The sequence below is a fragment of the Passer domesticus genome, chromosome 18, assembly GCF_036417665.1.
Source record: "Passer domesticus isolate bPasDom1 chromosome 18, bPasDom1.hap1, whole genome shotgun sequence".
NCBI classification, from domain to species: Eukaryota; Metazoa; Chordata; class Aves; order Passeriformes; family Passeridae; genus Passer; species Passer domesticus.
Genome location: NC_087491.1, coordinates 3856850 through 3873815, shown reverse-complemented (window position 1 = coordinate 3873815; position 16966 = coordinate 3856850). Strand labels below are relative to the sequence as shown.

General features: G+C 54.6%; 1 protein-coding gene across 3 annotated transcripts in view; it reads right to left on the bottom strand.

The window, feature by feature from the left end:
* LOC135283025 (glutamine synthetase) overlaps positions 1 to 16966 on the bottom strand; it is a 30680-nt gene that overhangs the window by 4308 nt on the left and 9406 nt on the right. The window contains exons 1-3 of one of the 3 annotated variants that reach the window (XM_064393389.1): positions 15653 to 15915; positions 1311 to 1486; positions 582 to 743 (exon numbers count right to left, since the gene is read on the bottom strand). In XM_064393389.1, coding sequence (XP_064249459.1) covers positions 582 to 743; positions 1311 to 1476 — 328 coding nt within the window. In that variant the 5' untranslated portion in view covers positions 1477 to 1486; positions 15653 to 15915. Of the gene's footprint in view, positions 1 to 581; positions 744 to 1310; positions 1487 to 1638; positions 1657 to 15652; positions 15916 to 16966 lie in introns of those variants that run through there. The other 2 variants (XM_064393390.1, XM_064393388.1) reach the window with 2 other exon arrangements.

The following is a 16966-nucleotide window of genomic DNA, read 5'->3' as shown; positions in this document are numbered from 1 at the left end:
CTCCCCCGCACACCCAGCGGGGCTCAGCCCTGCCTGAGTGGCAAATATCCGGCTATTTGCCGGCAAATAACCCCTCCGGGAGCCCCTCAGCGAGTCCCTTTTCCTGTGTCTGGGCCTTTATCGGAGGGACAAGGCGGGCCGCAGCCTCCTGCCGCTGCAGCCGGCGATAAGAGCGAGCCGCGCGTTCTGGGGCAGTTTGCAAAAGGTCACTGAGCGAGCACACGCCACCTCAGCATCTTCTCCTTCCTCTTCTGCAGCCTCCCAGCCGCGAGAAGAGCAGCCCCAAGCCCGGCATGTCGGAACCCCGCACTTGCAGCTCCCGCTCCCCGCGGGCTGGGCGAGCTCCCGAGCCGGGAGCCGCCTTTGGCGAGGGCCGGGAGCGAGCTCCGCGCCTCGCTGCGCTTCTCCTCGCCCCGTGCCACCAAAACAGGCTCCTGCAAACAGGCACCGCCACCAGCGCTGGGATTCCGGAGCCTCGGGCCAAGCGCTCGGCGCTCAGCTGCGCCCCAGGGCCGGCGGCCCTCGGGGAGGTGACCCCCTAAATTATAAGGGGGTGACCCTGGGGAGCTGGGGGTGCTCACCTGCGGGCTTCCTGTTGTACTTCAGCACCTCGCAGAGCACCAGCTTGTTGGGGTCCAGGCAAAAAGGGTCCCTGAACATGCAGACGGGCACCAGGAACATGTCACTGTTGGAGCCCTCTGCCTGCGCCGTGCTGGAGCCATCGAAATTCCACTCGGGGACATCTGCGAGGCAGGAGGGGGACGGATTTAGGAATGAGGTTGGGAAAAGGCCCACATAAGGACTGTGCCAAGTGCTGGTGGCTCAGATCCAGGATGGAGCACCCAAAGGGTGCCGAGTTCCACAGGATGCCAGCCACAAGGGTTTTCTTGCACATCCCCAGAGCCCATCGGTGCTCCCTGAGCATCAGCGTGTTCACCCCACCCCAGCAGGCACGGGCAGGATCAGTCCCAGCCACTCTGCCTCCCTCTGCCAAACCCCATCCAGATGCCGACACGTCTCCATGCCTGTTTACCCGGGGGAAAGGGGCGAGGAACTCATCCTCCCCTTCCCACCCAGCACTAATAGCAGAGATTAGCGGATTAAGCAAACCACAGGGACGCAGGTTGGATATTCACCCTGCTGCTTGGTACAACCCCACCAGACAGCTGCAACAGGTATCACTGGTGCCACACAACCAGGGAGAGCCCGTCCCAGCTCCCACAGCCTGAAACACCCCAGAACTTTTCCCAGCGGTGCTCAGGGCCCTCCTCCGCACCCCCCATCACCCGAGGGACAAGCAGCCGCGTTACCTTCGATGCTCTTGGGCTCCTTATCGAGGGTCCTGCTCTTGCAGCGCACGCCCTCGCCGCTGCCGTCGATCCAGACGTAGGTGACCTGAACCCTCCCATCCTGGGGCAGCCTCATGTACTGCTCCCGCACCAGCTTGTTCAGCCTGGAGCTGTGCGACACCGACATGGCGACGGCCCTGCGGGGGCGCACAGGTGAGTGCCGCATCAGCGCGGCCCATCTCCCCACGGCTATGCCACAAACCAACCCCCCAGCCCGGAACCAGCCACCCCGGCTCCCCCCGGCCGCCGCCGCCCCCAGCGGGACTCGAACCCGCGGCCCCGCGCTCACCGGCGCAGCGCTGCCCGCGCCCGCTCCGCCCGCGCTTTAAAGGCGCCCGCGGTGGGGGCGGCGCGGAGGCGGCTCCGCCCCGGGCCCCGCTCCCACCCCCGGGACACCCGTGGAGGACGTTCAGTATTGTTTTCTTTTCTTATTAAAATATTACTTATTAAAAACGACAGCTATCTCACGGGCATCGCTTTAAAGCATCGCTTTATTTATTTAAAGTAGCGAGTTACTGGCTGAATAACTTGTTGTTTGTTTAAAGAAGCAGGTGTTGCTCATTGAAAATTTTATTCACCACCTCCGGTCCCTTCTCTGCGTGTGTCATCCCTTTTGGCCCCTTGTTTGTGTAGGGTTGCCCTCGTGTAGGTGTTTTTCTCCCAGCGCTGCTAAACTGCTGCCGGGGGGGAAGCTGGGGAGGCTGCTGGGTTGTGCTCCCCCAGCGCCCCAAAACCTGGCTGGGACCATGTGGATATGTGACGGAATGGATTTGGGTGCCTGGGTGGTCCTGGGGACATCAGGGGCAACGAGATCCCTGAGACAGGGGCAGCCAGATTCCCGGGACAGTGACAACCCAATCCGTGGGGACAGGGTCAGCCCGATTCCCGAGGACAGGGGCAGCCCGATGCCAGGCAGCCCTACCGCTGCCTCTCTCCCCCCGTCCTGCCCTGGCACCCCAGGAACGACCCCTTCCCACCCGGCTTCAGCCCCCCCGTGGCTGCAGGGCTGGGTTTGCCCCCAGGGCTTTCCTTGGAAAGGAAGGCAGCAAAGGCTGAGAGCTGCAGGGAGAGCTGCTGGGAAAACACCGCAATCTCCTACTTCAGCCCTTCCCATCCATAAACCGCTGAGTTAAAGCACAAATTTTAAGAACCAGAGCGTAGTAGAGTCTCTTTAAACCTCGAAACTATACAGGCTCTGCTGTGATTTACAGTCAGCTAAAAATCCTCAGCCAACAGGTGTGAATTTGAGTCGATTATTTCAATATAGCAGCAATTTCCAGCTATTGAGCCGAACGCAGATCCAATTAGGTGAATTAAACGCATCGCTGCCTTCCCAGTTTTCCATAGATCCTGCCTGAGAGGCTCCCACGTGTCGGAGCAGACAGACCCCAAACGTGCCAGGGCACAGCCAGCCGGGCACAGCCAGCAGGGCACAGCCCGTGCCGGCGCCTCCGGGGCTTATCTCAAATACTCCCGGATTTTTTTCTCGCAGGAGGGCAAGATTCCAAACAACCTCCCCAAGCAAAGCCGGCGGGGTGAGCGCGCCTCGGCTCTCCAGCCTCGGGTTTCAAGCAGTTTTCCGATGTTACAAAAGGAGAAAAGGCTTTAAGGCATGACTGGGCTCTAAAGCAGTTGCGTTTTTGCTAATTCCCCCGGTTCTTAAGACAGCCTCATGTTTGTGGCTGCCTGACTCACCCCCAGGAATGTTTTTCTGCAAAACACTAAGGCAGCTAAAAAAAACTGCTTCACGGTTGATTGTCCCCCACAGGACATCTCCTCCCCGGGCACTGACCCAAGACATCAGCTCTGTTTTTCTTCTGAAGGTGTTTTGGTCCCAGGCAGATAAAGAATCGGGAAGAAACCTGAAAGCACTTGGGATTGCACAAGAACCAGGAAATGAGATTGGCAGCGACAGAAGCAAAACTTAATTAGCAATTTCGGTGACCGGGCGGTGACATCAGTGGCAGCGGGCTGCGGGCGGGCCAGACGTCACCGGCCCCACAACCCGTGGGTGCTGCCCCGAGCAGAGCTCCTGGGAAGGAGGCTGGCACACGGCATGTGCCAAGGTGCCCGGAGAGCCACGCAGCTCTCCCCCGTGTCCTTGACGCTGCCCGGTGACATTCAGGGTCTCCTGCAAGTGGAGCTGGGGTGCAGCTCCAAAGCAGCCACCTCCCTCTGCGGGGTGTTTTAGGGACACATCCACGAACGCGGCTGCAAAGCTCAGCATTTCCTCATTCTTGTTTGGAAATCGTCCCAGGCAGGAGGAAATGCACCCCCGGCTGTGCAGCCCTTTCCCGGAGGCGTTGCAACACCGAGCCGGCGCCGTGCCGGGGAGGCGCCAGCGGCTCCGCCGGGGCCTCGGCTCCCTGTCCCATCTCCATCCCATCTCCATCTCCATCTCCATCTCCCTCATCTCCATCTCCATCATCTCCATCTCATCTCCATCTACATCTCCCTCATCTCCATCTCCATCATCTCCATCTCATCTCCATCTACATCTCCATCTCATCTCCATCTCCATCATCTCTATCTCCATCATTTCCATCTCCATCTCCATCTCCATCTCCATCTCCATCATCTCAATTCCATCTCCATCATCTCAATTCCATCTCCATCTCCATCTCATCTCCATCTCCATCATCTCCATCTCATCTCCATCTCCATCTCATCTCCATCTCCATCATCTCCATCTCCATCATCTCCATCTCCATCTCCATCTCCATCTCCATCTCCATCTCCATCTCCATCCCCCCTGGGGAGCTGCAGCCCGCAGGACCAGCCTCAGGGCTGGAGAAGCAGCTGATGCTGAGCAGCAATCTCAGAGATGGATCTGCATCCCTTGGGAAGGATCACAGACCGCACCGAGGAGAGGGGAGCTGCATCCTCCAGAGGCAGCAGGACCAGCACTGGTGTGCTCCGTGTGATGGGAGGGTTCTGCCCAGACCCTGCACCTTCCTGACCCAGCTGGGTGGGGGAAAGGCTCATTTTATCCCCAGTGAAAGCTCTGGCTTCCCTCCTGCATGTGCCCAGCTGTGCAGAAACACCCTGGAGCCTGAGTGGGCTCAAACCCAGCGAGAAATGGAACAAAATGCAGGCTGAGTTAACCCAGCAAATTGGATTGGGGAGCTCCTCTGTGAGCAGCTGGAATCACTGAGCACCAAAACACCCAAGAGAGGAAGACAGAACAAACACCAATAATCCCTCACCTGGTCAGAGCCCCCCTGCCCCAGGAGGGCAAACACGGTAGTTTTGTGGTGTTTGGGGACAGCAGGGACAGCAGCAGCCTGTGGGGGCACAGGTGTGGAATCACAGAATTCCTGAGGGTGGAAAAGGGTGAAAAATCGTGCCCAAACACCACCCCCTGAGACAGCTCGCCAAATATATACAATTATTTCATATGAAAAAGGATTTTGGTAAGCAGGAAAAAGCATTTCTGCCATATAAGGTTGGGCACCTGCTTAGTCAGTTTTGCCTGGGATCAAGCCTTACCTCACCACAGCCCAATTCCAGCCATTTCCATAGCAACAACCCTGTTACACCAACAACAGCCAGCACAGCTCACACCTGGGTCCCCGAGGCTCTGGAATAACATTTCCCCCCAACAAGGCCGGGCTCTGCAATCAGCGGGCTCCCCTCCACGCCAGGTACAGTAAATATTAACCACCAGCAGGCTCCCAGCATCAGTCACTGGCCCAAGGTCGGAGCCCAGGGCAGGAAAGGGAGCAGGGCTGTCCTTGGAGAAGTAAAAGGTCACAGATTAAATCTCCTGAGGATTTGTGAAGCCATTCAGAGCTGCAGCAGAGGGGCTGCTCCACATGGAGGACAGCAGGGAGAGAAGCTGATTCTGCTGTGCCTGGACCAGCCATCACCTCTGGTGCCATCTGGGATGCCACCCCCGTGCCCACAGGGATGCAGGATGCAGCAGGGCTGCTCCCCTTCCCGGTGTCTTTTTTGGGATCATTATGGAGTCCTGTCCTAGGGAGACCTGGCCAAGCCCTAAATACTTCCAGTTTTTATCTCTCTGTCTTTGAGGCTTTATCAGCCTGAGCATTTTCCAGCCTTGCCAAAACACACCAAAGATATTTCTTGCTTTGATAGGATAGAAATAAATCCTAAAGAAATTTTTCAGATTGAAAATCTTCAGTAACACAGTATGTTTTACCAAAAATTTACTTCCTGGGGTGACTTTTTGCACCTTCTCCTGGTGCTGCAGCAGGGCAGGGGGCTGGGCCTTGGCTGTCACATCCCTCCCCACACTTGCCAGAGAAGATCCCTGGGCACAGAGCAGGGATTTTGGGATGGAGAGGTCGGGTTTTACTCTAAATCACACTCCAGGATTCAGGATGCTGCTCAGAACTGAGGGAATTCCTCCCTGCTTGTTAAACTCCCAAAGCACTGCAGACCCTGGAGAGAGCATTCCCTCTCCCAGGATCGGAGTGACCAACCCGGGCTGGTTTCTGTCCTGCCAAACAGCTCAGGGGGGAGATTAGGGGGAAGGCAAAGAGCAGGATGGGCAGGAGGAGCCCGGCACAAACACCATAAAGGGATTAGGGCGGGTGGGGATCCTGCGGCTGGGAACCGGGGGTGCTGGGGAAGGTGGGGGAACCGCTGGGGTGGGGCAGGAGGTGGCCAGGGGGGGTCAGGGCCACCCTGAGGGGTCCAGCAGAGACCACCCTGTGCCAGCACACACCCACTTTACACTTCGCTGCAAAGCTGCTGAACTGACAGTTTTCCTTTACAATGAAAACACATTTAGGCAACAGTAAATCTCCTCAGATTTGCACCCAAACCACTTTTCCTTCACTCAAATAGTGCTGCCATACCTTTTTCTGTGCACGCAGATATAAATACATATATATATGACATTTAAATACATATACATGGCATATAAGTACATGTATATGGCATATAAATACACATATATATGACATATAAATATACATATATATTAAATTCAAATACATATATGTATATGGCATATAAGTACATATATATGGCATATAAATACATATATATGACATATAAAGACATATATATATGGCATATAAATACATGTATATGGCATATACACATATATATGATATTTAAATACACATATATATGACATTTAAATACATATATGTATATGGCATATAAGTACATGTATATGGCATATAAATACACATATATATGATATTTAAATACACATATATATGACATTTAAATACATATATATGGTATATAAATATATGGCATATAAATACATATATATGACACAAATACATATATATGACATTTAAATACATATATATGACACATAAATACACATATATGGCATTTAAATACATATATATGACACAAATACATATGTATGGCATAAATACATATATATATGGCATATAAATATCGATGTGACATATAAATACATATATATATGCACATACACATAATTGTTTAAGTCATAGTTGAGTATGCCTGGGAGAGCCACAATCCCAACCCAAACAGCACCCAGCACCAGCCCTGTAAAGCTGAAATCCCTCCACCCAGGAGGATCAGGAGCCCCAGTCCCCTGCAGGGATTCCCCTGCAGCCTCACAGGTCTGTTTGCAGAAAGCTCTTCCAGATCATTTGCACAGAATCTCAGAACCAGTGAGGTTGGAAAAGGCTCTGACCCTCTTTTTCTCCAGGCTGAACAAGATTTTGGGGGCTATTTTCAGCTCTGACCCTCCTTTTCTCCAGGCTGAACAAGATTTTGGGGGCTATTTTCAGTTTCAGGAGTGTATGTGCATTTGTAAGGGTAAGGCTTTTCTGCTTCAAGGCAGCAAAGGGCTCAGCAGAGCTGCCCTGAGCATCCCTGTGCAGCCCCTGAGCAGCCCACAGACAGAATAAACCCCAAACAGCTTCCCCCTGACAGGCTTTCATCTGAATTTACTTTGTAATCCTGTGACAGTCACTTCAGGCTGCGGGAAAATAAACTGGGGGAAAAGGAGGGGGCACGTGGCACATGCCCGACCCCAGGAATCCAAAGTGCCAGGGGACAGCCTCCAGCCAAAGAGCTGATTGCCAGGGCAGGAAAAGCAGCACAGGAACACAAAACCCACTGGGCAGGTGACCAGCTGGGCTGAATTTCACCCAAACCTCCCCTGGGATCACTCCCAGCCAGGGAGGGGCACGGAGCAGGGCTGCCCCACTCCCAGGGGAGCAGGCAGGGGGGCCAGGGCACCCCAGGGCTTCTTGGGCAACAAAAGGGACCCATTTCCCTGGGATGTGTGCAGAGGAGGCCCCGCTGGCTCTGACTCACAAGGGAATTGCCTTCTCATCTCTTCAGAGGGAAACCACGAGCTGGAGCTCCCCACACTGGAGCAGGAGCTCTGTCCCACGGGCTCCCACCCAGCGCTTGGCTTCAGGAGAGGACAAGTGACAGCAGGAGAGGAAAGTTGCACCAGGGAAGACTGAGGTTGGATATTAAGGAAAAAAAAATCATTAAAAAACTTGTAAAGCACTGGCACAGGCTGCCCAAGGAACTGATAGAGGCACCCATCCCTGGAAGTGCCCAAAGAAATGTGAGAATGTGGCTCTGCAGGACATGGCTTAGTGGTGAACAGTGGTGGGGCTGGGCTCACAGTTGGACTTGATGACCTTGAAGGTCTTTTCCAGACTTAATGATTCTATAATTCTGTGGTTGCTGTGACAATCCTTCCTCAGGCTCCAGCCAGAATCCTGGGATGCAAACCCAGGGAATTTTAACCAGCAGCATTTATTGCAGCAAAACTGAACATCAAAAATCTCAGTGCACCACAGCTCCCATAGCAGCAGAGTGCTCAGAGCAGAGGCTAAACAAGCAGTGAGCCACCAAAAAGATCAACTCCTTTTAAAGTAAATACAATTATCAGCACCAGCAACTGATGCAGCCGGGCAGTTGCCCAGCCTCCTTGCCCAGCTGGTTTCCCAGCCTGTATCCTGTTTGGCAACCCCATTCTGCAGCCTTCCACACATGCAAAGCTTTTTCACTTCCCTCCCTGCCCACACTGAGCCTGGCTGCTGCCAGCAGCGCCTCCAAGCCAGCGCCACTGTGTTTGTCCCAGTCATGAGGGGATTTTTCCGAAGAAAACAGGAGGAGACTCCTCGCTGGTGGTTTTTGTTTTCTCAGTGCTTACCCAAACCCTGTGCTTTCCTCAGCAATGTTGTCTTGCAATCACATGATTTCAGGAGCTGGGACTTTTAAAGGTTAAAAAAAAAAGAATTAAGCACTTTTAAGGCAACTTTAGAGCTTGCAGGGTTTGGCCTTTGCTACACAGAGCAAGGCTGCCTTGAACAGGGGCCCGGTCTGAGGCCTCTGGTGCAGCTGGGTAGGTATTTTGGAGGTAAAAGGTTTGTTTTGTAGGGAAAACCACCTTACTGCCAGCTTATTGCAGGACTCTTCCCAAAGGAAAGGTAAATTGTGGGAGGCTCCTGCACAGCAAAGCAGCCAGGGGTGCTTCAGCTTCAGAGGCTGTGACTCAGTCCAGATCCTACACAGGCAGAACCCCCCCAGGTGGGGCTTTAATGTGAGTTTAAACCAAATGAGAGCCCTAGAAAATCCCTTGTTCTGGGTGAAAACTCTCTGTAAGCCTTTTTAATTCCTTTTGTGAGTGGATTTGTCCAAAAGGAATTCTTTTTGCTCTCCAGCAGGGCACCCCCATCCATGCTGGTTCCCATCCCTTTCCCAGCTGAGACTAAGCTGACCCAGGTTTGTTTTCCTGCCACAGCCACTCCAGAGTTCTCAGCCCCTGGATGCTCATCCTGAGCTCCCAGCACGATCCCCTCTGGACACCAGCGAGCCCCAAACTGATGCAGCCCCACGTCCTCACCTGCCCTCATTTGCTGCCCAGCAAGAGCAGGGACGTCACAGATCCTGTGGCTTTACCCTGGCTCAGCAGCCAAGCCCAGCACATCAAACTGGTGACGTGGGCTGCTGAGCCCTGAGGGGCACAGCCAGGCACAGCAGCCCCTCTGCACCCCCAGAGCTGAGCCCCCAGCCTGGCCTGGGGGGTCCCACACCCCAGCGAGGCTGAGACACCCCTGCACAGCCAGAGCTGCTCCTGGAGCCCCTGTGTGCAGCTGGCCCAGGCAATGCCCCCATCCCTGTCCTGTTTTGGTCCCCAGGATGGAGCAGAGCTCCCTCCAGCACCTCCCTCCAGCTGCCCCAGGGCTGGCAGTGAAATCCCCTTGCAAGGAGCAGCTTTGCCCCTGCTGCCCTCTCATCTCCACGGCTGCCAGCTCCTGCTCTGCTCCCCACAGAGCCAGGGCACGGCTCTCACACCTTCCATCACCCCCTTTCCACCTCCCCAGCTGAAAAGTCACTAATTACCCCTTGGTAATGAACACAAAGAGCTCTGGGATGTCCCTGATGGGCTCAGTCTCCTTACAAGTGTCATTTCCCCGTGCCCAATGTGGGAAATGGATTTGTACAAATTCTCAAAATGTGACAGAAGGCTCACACAGTGTGACTAAATGGGCTGACATTGATTCTAAGGCATTTACAGCCTGATGTGACTAAAACTGATAGGTCAAGAAACATTTAGAGTGTATTGTAATTAAGAAACAGTTTCTGATTGTGATGGTGTGAATTATAATATCTGTATCTCACCCTTCACATGAGACTGAAAATAGAATAAAAGCTTTAAAAACACCTCTCAGTTGCCCCATCTCTGGGTCAGAGAAGAGTGTGATCCACCCCCAAGGAGCTGCTGAAGGCTCTGCTGCCCTCTTGGCCCAGGTGACCACAGGACAGCTCAGGAAAAGTCACAAAGGAAAGTCACATTTACTGCTCGGTGGGTCCAGGAGCCTGTTCCAGCTCAGGGCAAACCCTGGGGGGATTCTCTGCCCCCCCGAGGCAGCCCCAGCCCTGTCCCTGCCCACAGGCACTGCAGGGACCCTCCCAGCTCCCAGCCCTGCTCTGCCTGTGGCACAGGGGACACTGGGGGACACAAAGGGTCACATCTCCTGCCAGAGCAGCCAGCCCCTCCTGCAGAGCAGGGCCACCCTGGCTGCTCCTCCAGGAGCAGGACTTTCAGCAGCTCTGGAGAGCAGCCAGGGAGAGGATGGTGCTGGCACAGTGGCCAGCCCATGGACACAGATGTCACTGTCACCTCGGGGCATGTGGGATGTCCCCGCTGGTCCCCAGCCAGGCACTGCGGGGACAGCCCTGCCCTGACACAGCCCCAGCTGGCAGAGCTGTGTCCCTCTTGGCTGGGGACAGCCCTGGTGGCTCCAGCACCCCTGGCCCTGCCCGTGGCAGGGGCAGGAGAGGGACACAGCTCCTGATGAATCAGTGAAGCCGTGCTCGGGCTGTGCTGGCTGCAGTGACAGGCTGGGAGGGGTCTGGGAGGGGTCCCTGGACACAGAACAGCCCCACGGACAGCCCCAGGCCCTCCTCAGGCTCCCAGGGCCAGGCAGGAGGAAGAGGAGGCTGCCCAGGGGATGGATGAGGAGCCAGGGCAGCTCAATGGGGGGCCAACATCCCCACCCCACAGAGAGGTGTCACTGCCCCTGGGGGCCCACTGAACCCCCCCAAAACACAGCACAGCCAGCCTGGAGGGAGGGCACAGCACTGGGGACCCCACCCAGAGCCAGGGCAGGTTCGTGGCCCCCCCACACCCCCCCTGGGGCTTGTGCCACCCACCCTGGGGCTTGTGCCACCCACCCCAGCCTGGCAGGGCAGGAGCCTGCTCTGGGCAGTGCCCCTGGCTCACACCTGAGCCAGCTTTGGGCAGCAGAGAGAGGGATGGGGGAGGGAGCAGCAGAGCCAGAGCAGCCACTGGGAGAGGCCAGGAAAAGGGGCCACAGCCCAGGGAACTGTGTTGTGCCACCCGTGGGATCATCCTCCATCAGCCCCAGTGACACTGCCATGGTGTCCCTGCCATCCCCAGGTGCCACCACACAGGTGCAGGTTTGGGGGAGCCATTCCCAGGCTCTCCCAGTGTGTGAGGCCAGGGCAGCAGGGGAGCCCTGGGCAGAACCTCCCCCTGGTCCCTCACCAGCTGCCCCCCACCCTGTGGTATTCACAACCTTTGAACAGAGAGAGACATAATTCTCTTTCCCACGATTTTTCCTGGGAAAGGTAGTGGGAAACTTCAGAGAAGAGAAGAAAAGAAAACAATTCTTGTTTCTATTAATTGCTCTTGTTGTTTTACACTTGTGGAATGCGTTATAGAGATTGTTAAGTCAAAGTGATTTAGTTATTGGACACTGGTGAAGATTGTTTTGTTTCTTTAGTTAATTAACAAAGTTGTGTTAGATAGTCACAAGTTTTTCTTTAGTACCTTTTGTATAGTATAGTATCTCTTTAGTATAGTTTTAATATAGCTTAGTGCAATATAATATAGTTTTAATAAAACAGTTGTTCAGCTTTGTAAATCACAGAGCCAGAGCACAGGACTCCCAGCATCAGGGGCCCCCCACAAGGACCCCACTCCCCACCCCTGGTGGCATCACCTGCCTGGTCTGAGCAGGGGCCTGCAAGAACCAGGGGGCTGGAGCCAGGGAGCAGAGTCTGTGCTGGGGCCCTGGGGGCTCAGGAGCTGCTGCTGGGACACTGCCCGTCCCCAGGGGCACCCCTGTCCCCATCACTGCCCTCTGCAGACAGCCAAAATAACCCCGTGTTTGGCCCTTGCCAGGTCCCAGCAAGGCTCCAGCAGCACCTGGGGCTGGCCAGGGCTGCTCCCCCCAGGGCACCCCCCAGCTCCAGCTGTGTCACCCTCTGTGCCACAGCCCCAGCAGCAGGATGGGATCAGCACCCCCAGCCCCTGGCAGAGGGAGAAACCCCTGGCACAGCTCCTCCTCCTCAGGATGGGATGAGCTTCAGCAGAGGGAAACTGAGGCACAAGGAGGAGCCCTTGCCAGCCAGCTGGAGGAGGTGCAGGAGGAGATGAAGAGTGATAATGTTCTGGAATGGCTGCCTGGGAGGTGGTGCAGTCCCCATCCCTGGGTGTGTTTAACAAAGCCTGGATGTGGCACTGGGTGCCAGGGTTGAGTTGAGGGGTTGGGGATGGGGTGGGCTCGATGACCTTGAAGGTCTCTTCCAGCCCAAAGATTCTGTGGATTCTGTAAAAGCAGGAGATCCTCTGGACATCCCCAGGGTGACAATCTCATGGCCCTGGCTGGCACTGGTTTTCTTGGCTCATCATTTTTGAGCTGGGCTTGGAAAGGCTGGTACCCCCCTGGGGCAGGGAGGTGCTGGGCCCAATGAACATTGTGACCTTCTGGGGGTACACTGAGGTGCAAAGCAGCCACTGATCACCCCATCTCCAGCAGAAATGGATCTGGAATGGTTTTTGCTGGTTTTGGGGGGACTGACCCCAGCAGGGGCCACAAGCCAGCTCAGCATGGGGCTGAACAAGGCCAGTGGGGCAGATTTCAATGAATATGGGAAGGTTTTAACCAAAACTCATGCCTGGGACGTCCAAAGGCACCTTTTCACACAAATCCATCTTGTCAATATTTATCCTGCTCCCGCCTCCATCAGCGAGCAGCCCTGGAGGTGCTGCACACTCCAGTGGCCTCTTGCCAGGGCAGGAGCTTTAAAACTGCTTTTGTTTGTGCTCAGAGCAGGAACAGCCACCAGGGTCCTGCTTGGCAGGTCACAGGAGATGTGGCCTTCCAGTTTTCAACCTCTGCTCCCTGCAAGTCACCCTTGATGATTGACTGACCTGCGGATTTTCCCATGGCAATTTTCCAGCTGTTTTAGGTGCAAAACAAACTTCAAAATGCAGCTCATCCCCTCCAACACTGCAAAAGTGATCTGGTGATTTGGAGCCCTCATTCTTGGGGTGGGAGCTGCTGGGGCTGGAGGAGCAGGGAGTGAGTGGGTTGAGGACTGGGGGAGTGGTGGGGTGGCACGAAGTTTGGTTGGCAGCCAGTGATGGATTCTGTACCCCAGGGGTCAATCCTGGGAGCCCTGGCTCCAGCCCTGGTTAACATTTAGAGATCTGGGTGATGGGGCAGAATGTCCTTTTGACAATTTTTGCTGTTGGCACCAAACTGGGAGGGACGGGTAATGTGCCAGAGGGATCTGGACAGGCTGGGAAGGGGAGGCAGGAATCTTATAAAGTTCAACAGCAAGAAATAAAAAGTTCTGCTTCAGAGAGGGACCAGGGAAAAGCAGGAAAGAACCTGGGGGCCCTGGTGGACTCTGACCTGAACACGAGCCACCACCAAAGGTGATGATGGCACCCTGAGCTGGCAGGTGCTGCCTGAGGGCTGAGGGAGCTGATGTCCCATCCTGGGAGATGCTCAAATCCACCTGGACATGACAATCCTCTCTGGCTGACCCTGCTTGAGCAGGAGTTTGCACTGGGTGGCCTCACGGGGTCCCTTCCACCTCCACAGCTCTGTGGAGCAGGAATAAATCTTCCCCAGGAGCCCCCAGGCAGGGCAGCACCCCGGGGTGCAGCCAGCCTGGTGTTATACATACATATCATAATATACACATGATGCTCTTTTCTGACCTAGAGATGGAGCCACTGAGAGGCATTTCTAAGTCAGTATTTCTTACCTCAACATTTACATACAAATACACACTATATAAACCTCCTGCCAGACTTGCAAAGTGTTCTGCAGGTTCTGGGATGAGTTCTGGCAGGGCACGTCCCCATCCCTGCTCTGCTGGGGCTCTGCCAGCTCAGCTGCAGGAAGCTCCTTTGCAAGTCACCACCCAAAAACGAGGGTAAATGGCCACGGTTCCTGCTGGGCAGGAGTCCCTGGCAGCCCGGGCTGCCCACACACACCAGACTGGCACCACTGGCATCCCACAGCCAGCCTGGGACCGGCCCCAGCCCCAGGAGCCTCCTCCCCAGTGACCACGGGGCTCTGACATCATGAAAAGCCTCCCAGTGCTCATTATCGGTGTCAATATGCAAATAGCCTATGTTTCTGGGCAGGAAGGGTTGTGGGAAAGCCAGGGAATGTGCAGAAGGAAGTGTTTGCACCTGTAATTTCCTGCTGAAACCCTGAGCTCTGGCTGCAGGATCTGCTCCTAATTCCCCACCAGCAGTGATAATCTGGATTAACCACGGAATGGTGTGGTCGTGCTCCTTACAAGCACAAATCCATCTCAGAAAGGCATAAGGAAATCACCTTAAATTACTACAAGCTCAAAACCATTTTCCTCTAAGCAACAGGGACCAGATTCCCAAAAACTCCCTTAAATCAAAAGTGTCTGGAATGGAAGGATTTTCCTGGAATTACTGCTCCAACCGAGGAAACTCAGTAGGGTTTGGAGGGTGCTTAGGGTAGGTTTTGGGGTTTAAATGTAGTCCTGCTTGCAGGACTGTAGATGGGTTTTAATTCCTTGTTATTTGCCATGCCTGGGAACAATTCTGGGTTTCACATTGTCCTGAGGGAATCCCTGAAGAACAGTAGGCTAAGACTCAAAAGGTGACTGCTGACCTGCAGAAGTGTTTAGTACCAAAATCATTAGAGTTCTGCTCCCTGGTGGAATAAAAAGGGATTATCCTGATTCACTTCCTCCCCATCTCTTGCTCAGCTGAATGTTGAAATATGAGGATTCATTTGTTTGCTGCCACTTTGGCAAATGCGGGCACAGGGACAGAAACTTTCCCCACGGATATATACAAATGTCCTCTTATTTATTCATCAAATCGCTAATCCAAAAGTATTTCCTCGCTTAAGTCAGAGCCCAGACCCAAGGTGCACTTTGCTGGTGACAGGATTTATCCAGCAAGAGCGTTCTGACAGTGGGGAACAACACCTCTGAGCTTGCCAGGTGCATGAGAGACACAAATTCAATTTAGCTTCACAGCAACCCCAGTGAGGCAGGCAGGTGGGGATTAATCAAGGAATTAGAAATGGGATTTAATTTAACAAGACAAAGCAGAAAAAAAGGAAGTTACTTTTTGTTTAACTTGGAGGGGAATCACACAAACCATTAGCCACAAACTTGCCTTGAGGGCAGCAGAAATGCCCCTGGATCCCTGGCAGTGCCCAAGGCCAGGCTGGACAGGGCTTGGAGCAGCCTGGGACAGTGGGAGGTGTCCCTGCCATGGCAGGGGTGGAACAGCAGCTTTAAGGTCCCTTCCAACTCAAACCAGTCAGGAATTCTGTGATTTTTTTAATCAGAGCTGATCTGGATGTGAAGGGGAGGAAGCAGGACCCACATCCAGCCCTCCAGCTCTGAGCAGGACAGAGACTTTCCCACCCTTTCTGTAAAATACTCCTTCCCCTGCTGCAGCCCTTACAAACCCCATAGAAAGCTTTGCCTTTAGAAAGGATTCCTGTTGAGGCAGAACATGAATAAAGCAGGCACAGAGCCCCGGGAACACTTACCCTGTGCTCCCAGGGCAGAGCAGCAGCAGCTCCTGCAGTCCCCGGGCAAGGAGGGCAGGGCAGGAGGAGGCTCTGGGGCCCCGGGCTGGGCAGGGGATGGCAGACTTCACCAAACTGCAGGCAGCAAAAGCAGCGGCTGCTTCACCAAAACTGCTGGGTTTTGCTCAAAATGCCCCCAAAGCCTCTGGGCTGGAGTCACCATAAACTGAGCACAGTTGAGGATGGAGGTGAAGGGATTGTTTGGCCCTGCTGAGAGCAGGGTCCAGCCTCAGAGGAAACATCAGGGGGCAGAGCTCAGCAGGGCTGGGGTGACATCACTTCCCAAATGCTGGGGTGACATCACTTCCCAAACTGCAGCAGCAGCAGCAGGTGTGCTGGTGCTGCTCCCTGCAGCTGGGCTGGGCAGTCCGGGCTGCCAGGTGCTGCAGACACCAATAAATATGAACAGTTGTGCCCTCCAGGGCAGAATTTGACACCAGCAGGGGTTGCCTGGCCTGACCTGAGCTGCAGCATCGAAGCCCAGCAGCTGTGGGTGCAGTTTGGGCAGGACAGGCTGCAGAGTGGTGGCACCACGAGCTGTGGTTTTGTCTCCAGGCCACACCAAATGCACCACGGGGAAGGTCAGAAAATGGGAATTGCTGGAAACGCCTTCCTAGGCCGAAGGAAATCCTGAGAGGGCTTTGCTGAGATATTCAGAAGGTGATGTCCAGTGTCTGGGCTCCAGCAGATCCAAGCCCAAGATGTGAAGCTGCTCCACCTTCACTGACCCCAACTCTCTGCTCTGTAAGGCAGGACACGTCCACAGCTGAGGTTAAAAGCCCAGAGAGTGAAATCCCAGTGCCCCATCCCAATGAACTCTTTGGGATCTGATGGAAACAGTCCCTGCAGGGAGGTTAATCCATGGATGGTCCAAAGTTGGGGGATTAAAGCCTCCCTGAGCTCTCCTGTGAGCAGCTCCAGGGTGACCGGGGCTTTCACTGACTCACTGTGAAAGGGCTGCAAACTGAAATTCAAGCTAGAAAGGAAGTTTCTGACAGAAGTGTGGTTTAGGGTGCAGCCCACAGACTCTATTTTGAGCAGAGCCAACGGCCCCCACAGCCTCGAGCCCCAGCTGAAGCCACAGGAGGTGACTTCCCCCGTTCCCCTCGGGGGCAGCTGCACATCCTGACCTGCACATCCATGAAGTGCTGGTTCTTGGGGTTTTTTGGGTATTTTGGGGCATGTGTCTTCTTTTGGACCAAATAGGCCAGCTCAGTGCAGTGGCTGTGCTGGTTTTGGGGCAGAGGCACTGCTGGTCACTGTGGAAACCCAGAG